Source organism: Scyliorhinus torazame, chromosome 22 (genome assembly GCF_047496885.1).
Source record: "Scyliorhinus torazame isolate Kashiwa2021f chromosome 22, sScyTor2.1, whole genome shotgun sequence".
Classification (NCBI taxonomy): Eukaryota; Metazoa; Chordata; class Chondrichthyes; order Carcharhiniformes; family Scyliorhinidae; genus Scyliorhinus; species Scyliorhinus torazame.
In genome coordinates this window covers 113,423,706-113,437,708 of record NC_092728.1, presented here as the reverse complement: position 1 = coordinate 113,437,708, position 14,003 = coordinate 113,423,706, and the positions used below count along the sequence as shown (strand labels likewise).

Here is a 14,003-nt window from a genome sequence, read left to right as displayed (position 1 = left end):
CTCCAGTTTAATGAACCCCGCCATATCATTTACCCAGGCCTCCAGTCCGGGGGGTTTCGCCTCCTTCCACATGAGTAGGATCCTGCGCCGGGCTACTAGGGACGCAAAGGCCACAACGTCGGCCTCTTTCGCCTCCTGCACTCCCGGCTCTTCCGCAACTCCAAATAGAGCTAACCCCCAGCCTGGTTTGACCCGTGCCTTCACCACCCGCGAAATCACTCCCGTCACTCCCTTCCAATACCCTTCCAGTGCCGGACACGCGTGGTTTGCCAGGCTCCCGCCACACCTCCCACATTTGTCCTCCACTCCAAAGAACCTGCTCAATCTTGCTCCCGTTATGTGTGCTCTATGTAGCACCTTAAATTGAATCAGGCTAAGCCTGGCGCATGAGGAAGAGGAATTTACCCTGCTTAGGGCATCAGCCCACATACCATCCTCTATCTCCTCCCCTAGTTCTTCTTCCCACTTTCCTTTTAGTTCGCCCACCGACGACTCCCCCTCTTCCCTCATCTCTCGGTAAATCTCTGACACCTTGCCCTCTCCGACCCACACCCCTGAAAGCACCCTGTCCTGTATCCCCTGTGTCGGGAGCAACGGAAATTCCCTCACCTGTTGTCTAGTAAACGCCCTCACCTGCATATATCTCAAGAAATTTCCCCGGGGCAACTTATACTTTTCCTCCAATGCTCCCAAGCTCGCAAAAGTCCCATCTATAAATAAATCGCCCACCCTCCTAATTCCCAACTGGTACCAGCTTTGAAATCCTCCATCCATTCTTCCTGGGGCGAACCTATGGTTGTTCCTGATTGGGGACCCCACCAGGGCTCCCCACACCCCTCTCTGTCGCCTCCACTGTCCCCAGATATTCAATGTTGCCGCCACCACCGGGTTCGTGGTAAACTTTTTAGGTGAGATCGGTAGCGGCGCCGTCACCAGCGCCTCTAAACTCGTCCCTTTACAGGACTTTCTCTCCAGTCTTTTCCACGCCGCTCCCTCGCCCTCCATCATCCAATTACGTATCATTGCCACATTGGCGGCCCAATAGTAATCGCCCAAGTTCGGTAGTGCCAATCCTCCTCTGTCCCTACTACGCTGAAGGAACCCCCTCCTTACTCTCGGAACTTTCCCTGCCCACACGAAGCTCGTGATGCTCCTGTTATTTATTTATTAAAAAAGGTCTTGGTGATTAGTATAGGGAGACATTGAAATACAAATATGAACCTCGGGAGGACCATCATCTTAATTGCTTGCACCCTGCCCGTCAGCGATAGAGGCTGCATGTCCCACCTCTTGAAGACCTCCTCCATTTGTTCTACCAACCGTGTCAGATTAAGTCTGTGCAAGGTTCCCCAGCTCCTAGCGATCTGAATCCCCAGGTATCGGAAGTTTCTTTCCACTTTCCTTAGAGGCAAGCCTTCTATCTCTCTACTCTGGTCCCCTGGATGTATCTCAAATAATTCCCTCTTCCCCATGTTTAGCCTATACCCCGAGAAATCCCCGAACCCCCTCAAAATTCGCATAACCTCTATCATCCCCCCCGCTGGGTCCGACACGTATAATAGGTCATCCGCGTATAACGAGACTCGGTGTTCTTCTCCCCCTCTAATCACCCCTCTCCATTTCCTGGAGTCTCTCAACGCCATGGCCAGAGGTTCAATTGCCAACGCGAACAACAATGGAGACAGCGGGCATCCCTGTCTTGTTCCCCTATAGTCGGAAATACTCCGATCTATGTCGACCTGTAACTACGCTTGCCGTTGGAGCCCCATAAAGAAGTCTAACCCAGCTAATAAACCCGTTCCCAAACCCAAACCTCCTTAACACTTCCCATAAATACTCCCTCTCCACCCTATCAAATGCCTTCTCTGCGTCCATTGCCGCCACTATCTCTGCCTCCCCCTCCACTGGGGGCATCATTATCACCCCTAATAGTCGTCGCACGTTAACATTCAGTTGTCTCCCTTTTACGAACCCTGTCTGGTCTTCGTGCACCACCCCCGGGACACAGTCCTCTATCCTCGATGCCAGTACCTTTGCCAACAATTTGGCGTCCACGTTCAATAATGAAATGGGTCTATAGGACCCGCACTGCAACGGATCTTTATCCCTCTTCAAAATTAACAATATCGTCGCCTCCGACATCGTCGGGGGTAGAGTCCCCCCTTTCCTGGCCTCATTGAACGTCCTCACCATCAACGGGGCCAACAAGTCCACATATTTTCTGTAATACTCCACCGGGAACCCGTCTGGTCCTGGGGCCTTCCCTGCTTGCATGCTTCCCAGTCCCTTAATAACCTCGTCCACCCCAATCGGTGCCCCCAGGCCTACCACCCCCCGCTCCTCCACTTTCGGGAACCTCAATTGGTCCAGGAACTGCCGCATCCCCTCCTCTCCCTCTGGGGGTTGAGACCTATACAGTTCCTCATAGAAGGTCTTGAACACCTCATTTATCTTTCCTGCCCTTCGCACCGTGTCTCCCTTTTCATCTCTAATTCCTCCTATCTCCCTCGCTGCTGCCCTCTTTCGCAATTGATGAGCCAACAGGCGACTAGCCTTTTCCCCATATACATACCTCCTCCCCTGTGCCTTCCTCCACAGTACCTCCGCCTTTCTGGTGGTCAGAAGGTCAAATTCCGTCTGGAGTCGTCTCCTCTCCCTGTACAATTCCTCCTCCGGGGTCTCTGCAAATTCCCTATCCACCCTTAAAATCTCCCCCAGTAATCTTTCCCTTTCCTTGGCCTCTGTTTTCCTTTTGTGGGCCCCAATGGAGATCAGCTCTCCTCTGACCACCGCTTTTAGTGCTTCCCATACCACTCCCACAGGGACCTCGCCGTCGTCATTGACCTCCAGGTATCTCTCAATACACCCCCGCACTCTTGCACACACTCCCTCATCCGCCATCAGTCCCACATCTAATTGCCAGAGTGTTCTCTGCTCCCTTTCCTCTCCTAATTCCAGGTCCACCCAATGTGGGGCATGATCCGAAACCGCTATGGCTGAGTACTCAGCTTCTTCCACCCTAGAGATCAACGACCTTCCCAAAACAAAAAAATCTATCCGGGAGTACACTTTATGGACATGGGAGAAGAAGGAAAACTCCCTAGCCCTAGGTCTAAGAAATCGCCATGGATCCACTCCCCCCATTTGGTCCATAAACCCCTTAAGTACCTTGGCCGCTGCCGGCCTTCTTCCGGTCCTTGAGCTGGATCTATCTAGCCCCGGGTCCAGCACCGTATTAAAGTCCCCTCCTAAAATCAAGTTTCCTACCTCCAGGTCCGGTATACGCCTCAGCATCCGTCTCATAAATCCCGCATCGTCCCAGTTTGGGGCATACACATTAACCAACACGACCTCCATTCCCTCCAGCCTGCCACTCACCATTACATATCTACCTCCGCTATCTGCTACGATGTTCTTTGCTTCAAATGCTACCCGTTTCCCCACCAACATTCACCAAAGAGAAGGAATTGGTAGATGTTGAGTCTGGAGAAGGGGGTGTAGATAGCCTGGGTCACATTGTGATCCAAAAAGACGAGGTGTTGGGTGTCTTAAAAAATATTAAGGTAGATAAGTCCCCAGGGCCTGATGGGATCTACCCCAGAATATTGAAGGAGGCTGGAGAGGAAATTGCTGAGGCCTTGACAGAAATCTTTGGATCCTCGCTGTCTTCAGGGGATGTCCCGGAGGACTGGAGAATAGCCAATGTTGTTCCTCTGTTTAAGAAGGGTAGCAAGGATAATCCCGGGAACGACAGGCCAGTGAGCCTTACTTCAGTGGTAGGGAAATTACTGGAGAGAATTCTTCGAGACAGGATCTACTCCCATTTGGAAGCAAATGGACGTATTAGTGAGAGGCAGCACGGTTTTGTGAAGGGGAGGTCGTGTCTCACTAACTTGATAGAGTTTTTCGAGGAGGTCACTAAGATGATTGATGCAGGTAGGGCAGTAGATGTTGTCTATATGGACTTCAGTAAGGCCTTATTGACAAGGTCCCTCATGGTAGACTAGTACAAAAGGTGAAGTCACACGGGATCAGGGGTGAACTGGCAAGGTGGATACAGAACTGGCTAGGCCATAGAAGGCAGAGGGTAGCAATGGAGGGATGCTTTTCTAATTGGAGGGCTGTGACCAGTGGTGTTCCACAGGGATCAGTGCTGGGACCTTTGCTCTTTGTAGTATATATAAATGATTTGGAGGAAAATGTAACTGGTCTGATTAGTAAGTTTGCAGACGACACAAAGGTTGGTGGAATTGCGGATAGCGATGAGGATTGTCTGAGGATACAGCAGGATTTAGATTGTCTGGAGACTTGGGCGGAGAGATGGCAGATGGAGTTTAATCCGGATAAATGTGAGGTAATGCATTTTGGAAGGGCTAATGCAGGTAGGGAATATACAGTGAATGGTAGAACCCTCAAGAGTATTGAAAGTCAAAGAGATCTAGGAGTACAGGTCCACAGGTCATTGAAAGGGGCAACACAGGTGGAGAAGGTAGTCAAGAAGGCATACGGCATGCTTGCCTTCATTGGCCGGGGCATTGAGTATAAGAATTGGCAAGTCATGTTGCAGCTGTATAGAACCTTAGTTAGGCCACACTTGGAGTATAGTGTTCAATTCTGGTCGCCACACTACCAGAAGGATGTGGAGGCTTTAGAGAGGGTGCAGAAGAGATTTACCAGAATGTTGCCTGGTATGGAGGGCATAAGCTATGAGGAGCGATTGAATAAACTCGGTTTGTTCTCACTGGAACGAAGGAGGTTGAGGGGCGACCTGATAGAGGTATACAAAATTATGAGGGGCATAGACAGAGTGGATAGTCAGAGGCTTTTCCCCAGGGTAGAGGGGTCAATTACTAGGGGGCATAGGTTTAAGGTGAGAGGGGCAAGGTTTAGAGTAGATGTTCGAGGCAAGTTTTTTACGCAGAGGGTAGTGGGTGCCTGGAACTCGCTGCCGGAGGAGGTGGTGGAAGCAGTGACGATAGTGACATTTAAGGGGCATCTTGACAAATACATGAATAGGATGGGAATAGAAGGATACGGACCCAGGAAGTGTAGAAGATTGTAGTTTGGTCGGGCAGTATGGTCGGCACGGGCTTGGAGGGCCGAAGGGCCTGTTCCTGTGCTGTACATTTCTTTGTTCTTTGTTCTTTGTAAAATGGCCACCCCTCTATTCTTTGCGTCCAGTCCTGAGTGGAACACCTGTCCCACCCATCCTTTCCTTAGCCTAACTTGGTCCGCCACCTTTAGGTGCGTCTCTTGGAGCATAACCACGTCTGCCCTTAATCCTTTCAAATGCGCGAGCACTCGGGCCCTTTTTATCGGTCCATTCAGGCCTCTCACGTTCCACGTGATCAGCCTCACTAGGGGGCTACCTGCCCCCCTCCCGTGTCGACTAGCCATTACCTTCTCTAGGCCAGTCCCATATCCCGCCTCCGCGCTCCCGCTCGCTCCCCCAGCGTCGCACACCATCCCCGCCCACCCACTCTTTAGCCATTTCCTTTTGGATTTCCGCAGCAGCAACCCAGTTGTCCCCCCCCCCCTCCCTCCCTCCTCCCCTCCCCGCTAGATCTCTTTCTAGCATGATTGCTCCCCCCATATTACTTCCGTAAGTCAGCTGACTTCAACTGACCCCGGCTACTCCTGCTCACTCCTCGACCCCCCGTGTGGGGAACTCCCATCCGCCTCGCGCCTGTCTTCCCGCCTTATTCTTTCTGGCGCGGGAACATCCCTTTACCTGACCCGCCTCTTATGGCGCAGCTCCCTTTCCCCTCCCCCTCCCCTTCCCCATTCTCCAACTATGTCCCGTCTTTCCTCCCTCACCGGCGCCCACATTTCCCCAATGTCTCCCCCCTTCCCAATTTACTTCTCAATTAACTTCAACCATAACATTAACAATAAAATTTCCTGCAGCATCAGTCCCTCAGTTCCGATCCAATTTCTCTTCTTTGATGAAGGTCCATGCTTCCTCCGCCGTCTCAAAATAATGGTGTCTCTCCTGATACGTGACCCATAGTCTTGCCGGCTGCAGCATCCCGAACTTCACCTTCCTTTTATGCAACACCTCTTTGGCTCGGTTGAAGCTCGCCCTCCTTCTCGCCACCTCCGCACTCCAATTCTGGTATACCCGTACCACTGCATTCTCCCATCTGCTACTCCGCACCTTTTTAGCCCATCTCAGGACCTCTTCTCTATCCTTAAGGCGGTAAAATCGCACGATTATCGCCCTGGGTGGTTCTCCCGCTTTTGGTCTTCTCGCCGGAATCCGATTTGCCCACTCCACCTCCAAGGGGCCCGTAGGGGCCTCAGCACCCATCAGTGAGCTCAGCATCGTACTTGCGTACGCTCCACAGTTCACTCCTTCCACACCCTCAGAGAGACCCAGTATCCGAAGGTTCTTCCTTCGCGCTCCATTTTCTAGGGCTTCGATCCTTTCAGTACACTTTTTATGAAGTGCCTCGTGCATCTGTGTCTTAACCGCCAGGCCCAGGATCTCGTCCTCAATATCTGTCACCTTCTGCTCCACCACGCGGAGCTCTGTCTCCTGGGTCTTTAATGTCTCCTTGAGCCCCTCAATTGCCTGTAGCAACGGGGTCAGCACCTCCCTCTTCAGCAGCTCCACGCACCGTCTCACAATTTCATCCTGCTCAGGCCCCCATGTCGCCTGCGCTTTCTCCGCCGCCATCTTGTACTTCTCTCTTTCTGACCCTTTGGTCGACGATTCCTCGCGCTGCAGCCGCCGCCGGTTTTTTCCTCCTTCGTTTGGGGGGGGACTCCCTTCTCACACACCCCACACCAGGTTGCGTCGTCGAAAAATTCCCCGTTGGGGCTCATAAAAGAGCCCGAAGGTCCGTCGGAGCTGGAGCCGCCGAAGCGTGCGGCTAGCTAGGCATCACCGCAACCGGAAGTCCCTTCAGTGGCCTTGATGAGGTCTTTTCACAGTTGTTCCCTCTGCTGCTAGAATTCACCTTTGATACAGACCCTCAGGTCAGCTTGCAGCTTTAAGCTTGCCCTTCCCCCGCCTGCATGCTGGAATAGGCCCTGTTTATCCTGCAGTTGCAGCCAAATCTTTTAATGTTTCTGCCGTGTCTGGGAACCCAGAGACATACCCTTCCTGGGGGACACTGTCGGGGGAATATTGCAGCCTTCTTCCCACACCGGGAAATGTCAAACAAATGCCGTGGGGGCCCTGTAAAAGAGCCCAAAAGTCCGTTCCAAGCAGGAGCTGCCGAATATGCGACCTAGCTCTGCATAGCCACACCCGGAAGTGGCAGGTGTACTGTTGATCTCTCTGCCATGAAAAGACTATCTCTTGATTTCAGAATTATAAATGTTCTCAGGAGTGAATGTAAACCTAATGTGCTTCTGTTGAAAGGTGTTTCTTTTGTCTTCTGGATGTTGTTTGGGAAGTTAAGGATTACTTAATGTTGTATTCTTTGGGGGCTGTATTTGAATTGATGGTTGCTAAGATGCTCACTGTATGTTTTAAAAAAGTTAACTTGAGTTCATAAATTAAACATTGTTTTGCTTTAAAAAATACTTTTCCATTTCTGCTGTACACCTGTAGATGGGGCCGTATGCTCCCCATACCACAATCTATTAAAAGTTGTGGGTCAGGTGAACTCCATGATATACTTTGGGGTTCTCTAAACCCCGGCCCATAACAATAGACAGAGTGGATAGTCAGAGGCTTTTTCCCAAGGTGGAGGGGTCAATTACTAGGGGGATAGGTTTAAGGTGTGAGGGGCAAGGTTTAGAGATGTGCGAGGCAAGTTATTTTCAGAGGGTAGTGGGTGCCTGGAGCTCGCTGCCGGAGGAGGTGGTGGAAGCAGGGACGGTAGTGACGTTTAAGGGGCATCTTGACAAATACGCACCCCGGAAGTGCAGAAGATTTTAGTTTAGACGGGCAGCATGGTCGGCCCAGGCTTGGAGAGCCGAAGGGCTTGTTCCTGCGCTGTACTTTTCTTTGTTCTTTATTCTCACACTGAGACTTCATGCGTCCAACATTATTACAATGAAAACATTTAAGTTTTCCTATCTCTCTTCCACTCTCATACATTTTCTTTTTAACCTGATGCAAAATCTTAAAATCTCCAATTAAATCTCCTTTGCCCTTCCCACCTGTGGATTTCTCATTTCCCCAATTTCGATCCTTCAGATTGAAATTTGTCAAAAGCCAGGCCTTAATTTATTTCAAAATCATCTGCCATTTCTGCTGCCAGTCTAGTAGTTTTAGCCCTTTGCTCTAGATAGTTTTTTGAAGAATAAAGGGTTATGGTGTTCGGGTGGGAAAGTGGAGCTGAGTCCACAAAAGATCAGCCACGATCTCATTGAATGGTGGAGCAGGCTCGAGGGGCCAGATGGCCTACTCCTGCTCTTAGTTCTTATGTACTGCAGAAAGTGAATCGTTAAATTCCTCCAAAGTAATAATTTCCCCAAGACCGTCATGCGTCTGGTCTATTTTTAATGCTCGTATCCACCGAACAAAATGATTGTTCAATTCTTTCAAATTCTATACAGCTGATCGGATTCGTTCCTTAGATTCCTAAACTGCTATCTGTAGACTTCTGGCACTAGTTTATATTTACTTAATATGGTTTTCTTAACTATCATAATCTCTAGATATGTCTTCCGATAGTGATGAAAACACTTCACTTGCTCTAACTACCAACTCGGTGAAACTGGAAGTATGTAAAGCTGGTGGAGGTACTTCTACTCGAAGGCTTTTTCTAAGTCCTGTTACGACACCCTGGGTAAGTGCACGGTCAATTCCAGCCCCGCAAACCCCGGAGTCACAACGTAAGTGAATTAACCAATAATTAGCATTTGCCAAAGATCTTTAAGCCTTGACTGCTCCAATAAATTACAAACACCAGATTTTTAAGTAAAACATTAACAAACTGTTTATTATAAAAAGGAGAAAAGAGGAACATAAGGAAAAAGCAGAGTAATCATCTACTGGACTACCTACTTGCAAGACCCCGTCCCACCCTCTACCCATACACACACAAGGCAGACACAAGGCAAGGGTCGGCGGGGTTAAAAAGAAAATAGGGATTAAATGGTAGTTTTGAGATGAGTCTTCACTGCTTGGGTTGAAGCCTCTGGAAAATGATTCACTCGAGATTCAGGTTTACACAATTCCGTCCTTTGACCATCAGATTGTGTTCCACCTAAGAATTCCAGGTTGGTGCGATTCCGCCCTTCAGCCAGCAGATGGAGCGAGGTCTGGGGTGTTCAGATCAGTGCAGTTCTCGTTGCCGGCCACCAGATCGTGCTGTACACAGGATACTCAGTTTGGTGCACTTCTGCCTTTCTACCGCAAGATGGAGCTTTCATCTCCCTGCGAGAACACAGCTCTGATCCTGGAATTAGCAGCTTTTAATATTAATAATCTTTATCAGTGTCACAAGTAGGCTTACATTAACACTGCAACAAAATTACTGTGAAAATCCCCTAGTCGCCACATGCCGGCTCCTGTTCAGGTACACGGGAGTATTCAGAATGTCCAATTCACTGAACAAACACGTCTTTCGGGACTTGTGGGAGGAAACCGGAGCAACCGGAGGAAACTCACGCATACACAGGGAGAATGTGCAAACTCCGCGCAGTGACCCAAGCCAGGAATCGAACCCGGGTCCCTGGTGCGATGAAGCAACAGTGCTAACCACGGTGCTACCGTGCCGCCCGGTATTACTGGCCTGACTCCTGCGCAAGACTCTGGCTAACGGCTTTATCACAAATGCTCCCACTTTCAGCTTCAAGTTTTCAGCTCTTCCCAGCCTCTGACACACAGTGCGGAGGTTGCAAATCTTTGGGAAAACTTGTACTTTCACACGCAAGATCTCCTTCCCAGTTCTGTTGGTGTCCGTGCTCCTTTAACACAGGAGAGTCTTCATATATTTGGTTAGAATGCCTATTAAAATCGTCCAGCACAGAGAGAGAGAGAAATGGAGGAGAGAAACTTCAGGGTCCTTTACTCGCTGGCTGCTTAACAGAACAGAACAAAAGATGGCACTCAGCAGAGACCCGCCTTCTTTTCTGAACATTTCTGGCAGGCTTCACAGCCGCAGGCTACGATCGAAGGCTGAAAACCTCATACACCGATTGGCTGCTTCGTCAATCTAATGATTACATACATAGATTACATAGAACATACAGTGCAGAAGGAGGCCATTCGGCCCATCGAGTCTGCACCGACCCACATTAATCCCTCACTTCCACCTTATCCCCGCAACCCAATAACCCCTCCCAACCCTTTATGGACACTACGGGTAATTTTAGCATGGCCAATCCACCTAACCTGCACGTCTTTGGACTGTGGGAGGAAACCGGAGCACCCGGAGGAAACCCACGCGGACACGGGGAGAACGTGCAAACTCCGCACAGACAGTGACCCAGCGGGGAATCGAACCTGGGACCCTGGCGCTGTGAAGCCACAGTGCTAATCACTTGTGCTACCGTGCTGCCCTTAAGACAGATTCTGCCACAGAACCTAAAGGGGATGTTTTTGGACCAGCCCATAAGAACAGGGGGGTTGGTTTTCCAGTGTCCAAAGATTACAATTTAAACAAAAGTGGTCGCAGAGGACCAGACAGGCTATGTTAAACGTAGACAGCTAACTGTGAACATCAGACGGCTGCTGAATGTGATACTGGCCCCATCCGTGGAGAGAACACCAGGGGTGACTGGATTGGATTTGGGTTTGTTTATTTGTGTACCAAGTACAGTGAAAAGTATTTTTCTGCGAGCAACTCAATATATCTTTAAGTACATGAAAAGAAAAGGAAATAAAAGAAAATACATTAAAGGGCAACACAAGGTTGTATCGCTGGGCTGTTAGGATCATAGAATTTACAGTACAGGAGACCATTCGGTTCATCGAATCTGCACCGGCCCTTGGAAAGAGCATCCCTATGTTGGGGATGACTAGAAATAGGGGTCACAGCCTAAGATAAGGGGTCAGCCATTCAGGACTGAGATGAGGAAGAACGTCTTCTCTCAGAGAGGTGTAAACATGTGGAATTCAGAAAGCTGTTGGGGCCGGTTCACTGGATATATTCAAGAGGGAGATGGACGTGGCCCTTGCGGCTAAAGAGATCAAGCGGGAGTGGGATACTGAATTTGCATGATCATACTGAATGGTGGTGCAGATTTGAAGGGCTGAATGGCCCACTCTTGCACCTATTTTCTATATTTCTAACAAATAGCCTATTGTGCGGAGGCTTTCCACCCAACTCTTCAAGGTGGAAATAGCTCTTAAAAACAATTCTTCCTTCCAGATATTACACCCAAAGAAAAAGTTGAATACCAGAGAAAGTGTTTGATGTGTAACTATAGTCCCTTTTTGTGGGATATCAGTGAACATCTATTGATGAGCTGTAAATAAGTGAGTGGGGTTTTGCTATCGCCTCTACCTCCCAAATGTTTAATGCAACAAGGTGTGAATTGTTTACCAATGTGTATAGAATTTGACCCAGTTCAATGTCAATTCAAGTGTGTAAAATAGGAGGTGCTGTCACAATTGGGCAAAGAAAGGACAAAGGAAAGGGCAAAGTCATTTTGAAACACTGCTGGTCTTTTATTTTACATCAAGTATGGCAACATTTCAGACAATCTTTGATAAAATCCCTCTAAATGTTTTGTAATTACTCCCACCTCTTGAAACATCATTGTCCAAATGATTACATTGTTCATAAATCTGCAGTCACAGAATTAAGACAAAAACTAAATAGTTATTGGGGAAGAGAGATTTGCAAGAGATGAAATGGTAGCTAAATAGTTATTCAAAAGTTGTTTGAAAATAGCAACTTTAAAAAATATCAAATATTCTCACATAAAAGCCCAAACGCAATGCTAATCACATTTACATGCAGCATTATTTAATATTTTACCCAGACAATTGCGAATGATACAGAAACTGACATTCAAAACCAATACGGCAAAATAAGCTGCAAAACAATATTCATGGCCCTAAACACTGAAACTTGGGAGTCACCATTACAGACCAGGTGGCCTTATTTGGTCTGTTGCTGGATTGGAGAGAGGTTAGTGTTCATTTTTAGTGCCATAAATGTTGTACAGTTAAGTTTGGATACGTTCACAGCAGGTCAAATTCTGTACATTTAGATTGTTGGAAATACTGAGACTTGGAATTTACATCAGGTCCCGACCCTGGTGCAGAAACTCAATGTGACTTTAGTTCATCAGTTATGCAAACAGCAACTACCTCAATGATGGTAAATTGCCTCCTGCAAAGCTTAAGACATCTTCACCTCAAAAAATACATTATAGCTAACTTAACAATGAAATACATTTGGGTGAAAGCGCTTGATCAATATTGCTAAGATCAAGGCAAGTGCGGATTGGAGCAGTAACTCTGCCTCACTTGCAGCAAGGTACATAACACTCACTAATTCCCTGGATAAGCAGCAAATGGAACAGGAAAGGGAATTGAGGCCTGCTCAGGAAAAGATGCGGAATGTGTTAATGGCCTCTGTCTCCACACAAAACACATCTAGTTCTAAAACAAAAATCCTGATGTTTGGAAGTCTGACTGATCAGGCGTACGGTCATTGTGGAGTGTTACTTTATTAGAGGATGAGAATGGCAGCAATCGTTTTCAATCTGGTTCCTCAATCTACATGTAGACTTGCGATCAATTTCTGGTGCTGAAATTTGTTTATGGGCACAACAGGAAGACAAACTGTATTCAGGTGATGAATGAAAAACAGCCTGAAGGAGCACCTGGCGAGTAGAACCGACAGCAGTTAAACGGTTCACAGAGCATCTGCCTTCTTCCTATTACTTACAAGCAAGAGATCCCACCTCAGGAACAAAATTGATTGGTTGGGATCTCGTGCCCATGCTGTGCAGCAAGAGACTACCACATGGTGCAAGTGAAAGCATCTTGCTGATCAGTGAGGAATTCCTAATGTTTCATGAAAATTCATTGAGTGTAAACCTCGCATTAGACGATCTGAAGCATCAGTATAGACCCCAGCACAAACATCACTGACGCAAGCACTCATCAACAGATCGGTGAACTGTGATTTCATTTGGCTCCACTCAGTTTGAGGAGAGGAGCAGAGATTTCATTCCATGTGGCCATTAGCAGATTCCGCGCTCTCTCTGTTAGCTCTGGCACATCGTCTGTTGTCAGACCACGAGTTTCCAAAGGAGGAAGAATCTTAACTGTACACTTACCTGGAAAATAAAGAAAGGTCACATCACATCGGAAGAGGAGAGATTTGCTGCCTCATTTATACAGCTGGGAGGCTGCTACCCCTCAAAGACTCAACCATTCAACCCCAAGAAATCTGGGAGTGGGAGTTATGTAATCTTTTCCAAGCCCTGGAATCCACGCTAGTTAATTGAGTCAGATTGTGCAGCGTTCAGGGGGGGGGTGAATAGAATACAGGGGGGGGGGGGTGAATAGAATCAACTCCTCTCTCAATGTCCTGCCATGTTCCTTTCCCATTCGGGTATTTATTCAACTTTCTTTTGAAAATTATTGAATCTGCTTCCACTGTCCTGTCAGGGAACTCTTTCTGGGACATTAAGTTTACACAATTTATTCTATATGCGGAGAAAGATTTTAGTAAAACAGCCACACATTTTTAAACACTTCAAAGACCAGGCCCAAGTGTTGGTGCTTAGCTATAGTTATAAAATCCGATAGATTGAAGAGCTGGCAGGGCGAGCAGGACCATCCAGCTCTGAAACAAAGGAGCTTTGAAGATATGTTAAGGGAACAGAATCAGTCATTTGGAAGGTTAAGGAGAAGTCGAGGAACAAGATTTCAAACTCATGACGGCTGTAACGCGATGGATGCAAAAGCAATTTTTGTGGAAGCGTTATGAGGGGCAGGAGGCGGTATTCAGGAAGCTGAGTCCACCATGGTAATGCAGTTTAAAAACTTGCACACTTATAATTAGGGATTAACTGTAGAGTCCGAGACAAAGAAAGGACTGAAATGGACCTTCTTCAGGCAAGATGACAAAGCACCG

At 48.0% G+C, this 14,003-nt stretch overlaps 1 protein-coding gene across 2 annotated transcripts in view; it reads right to left on the bottom strand.

The window, feature by feature from the left end:
- Positions 1 to 8,966: 8,966 nt before the first annotated feature.
- The window catches only part of agpat2 (1-acylglycerol-3-phosphate O-acyltransferase 2 (lysophosphatidic acid acyltransferase, beta)), a 49,065-nt gene continuing 44,028 nt past the window's right edge, over positions 8,967 to 14,003 (bottom strand). The window contains exon 6 of one of the 2 annotated variants that reach the window (XM_072488967.1): positions 8,967 to 9,359. In XM_072488967.1, the coding sequence (XP_072345068.1) occupies positions 9,232 to 9,359 (128 nt within the window). In that variant the 3' untranslated portion in view covers positions 8,967 to 9,231. Of the gene's footprint in view, positions 9,360 to 11,551; positions 13,201 to 14,003 lie in introns of those variants that run through there. The other variant, XM_072488966.1, reaches the window with a different exon arrangement.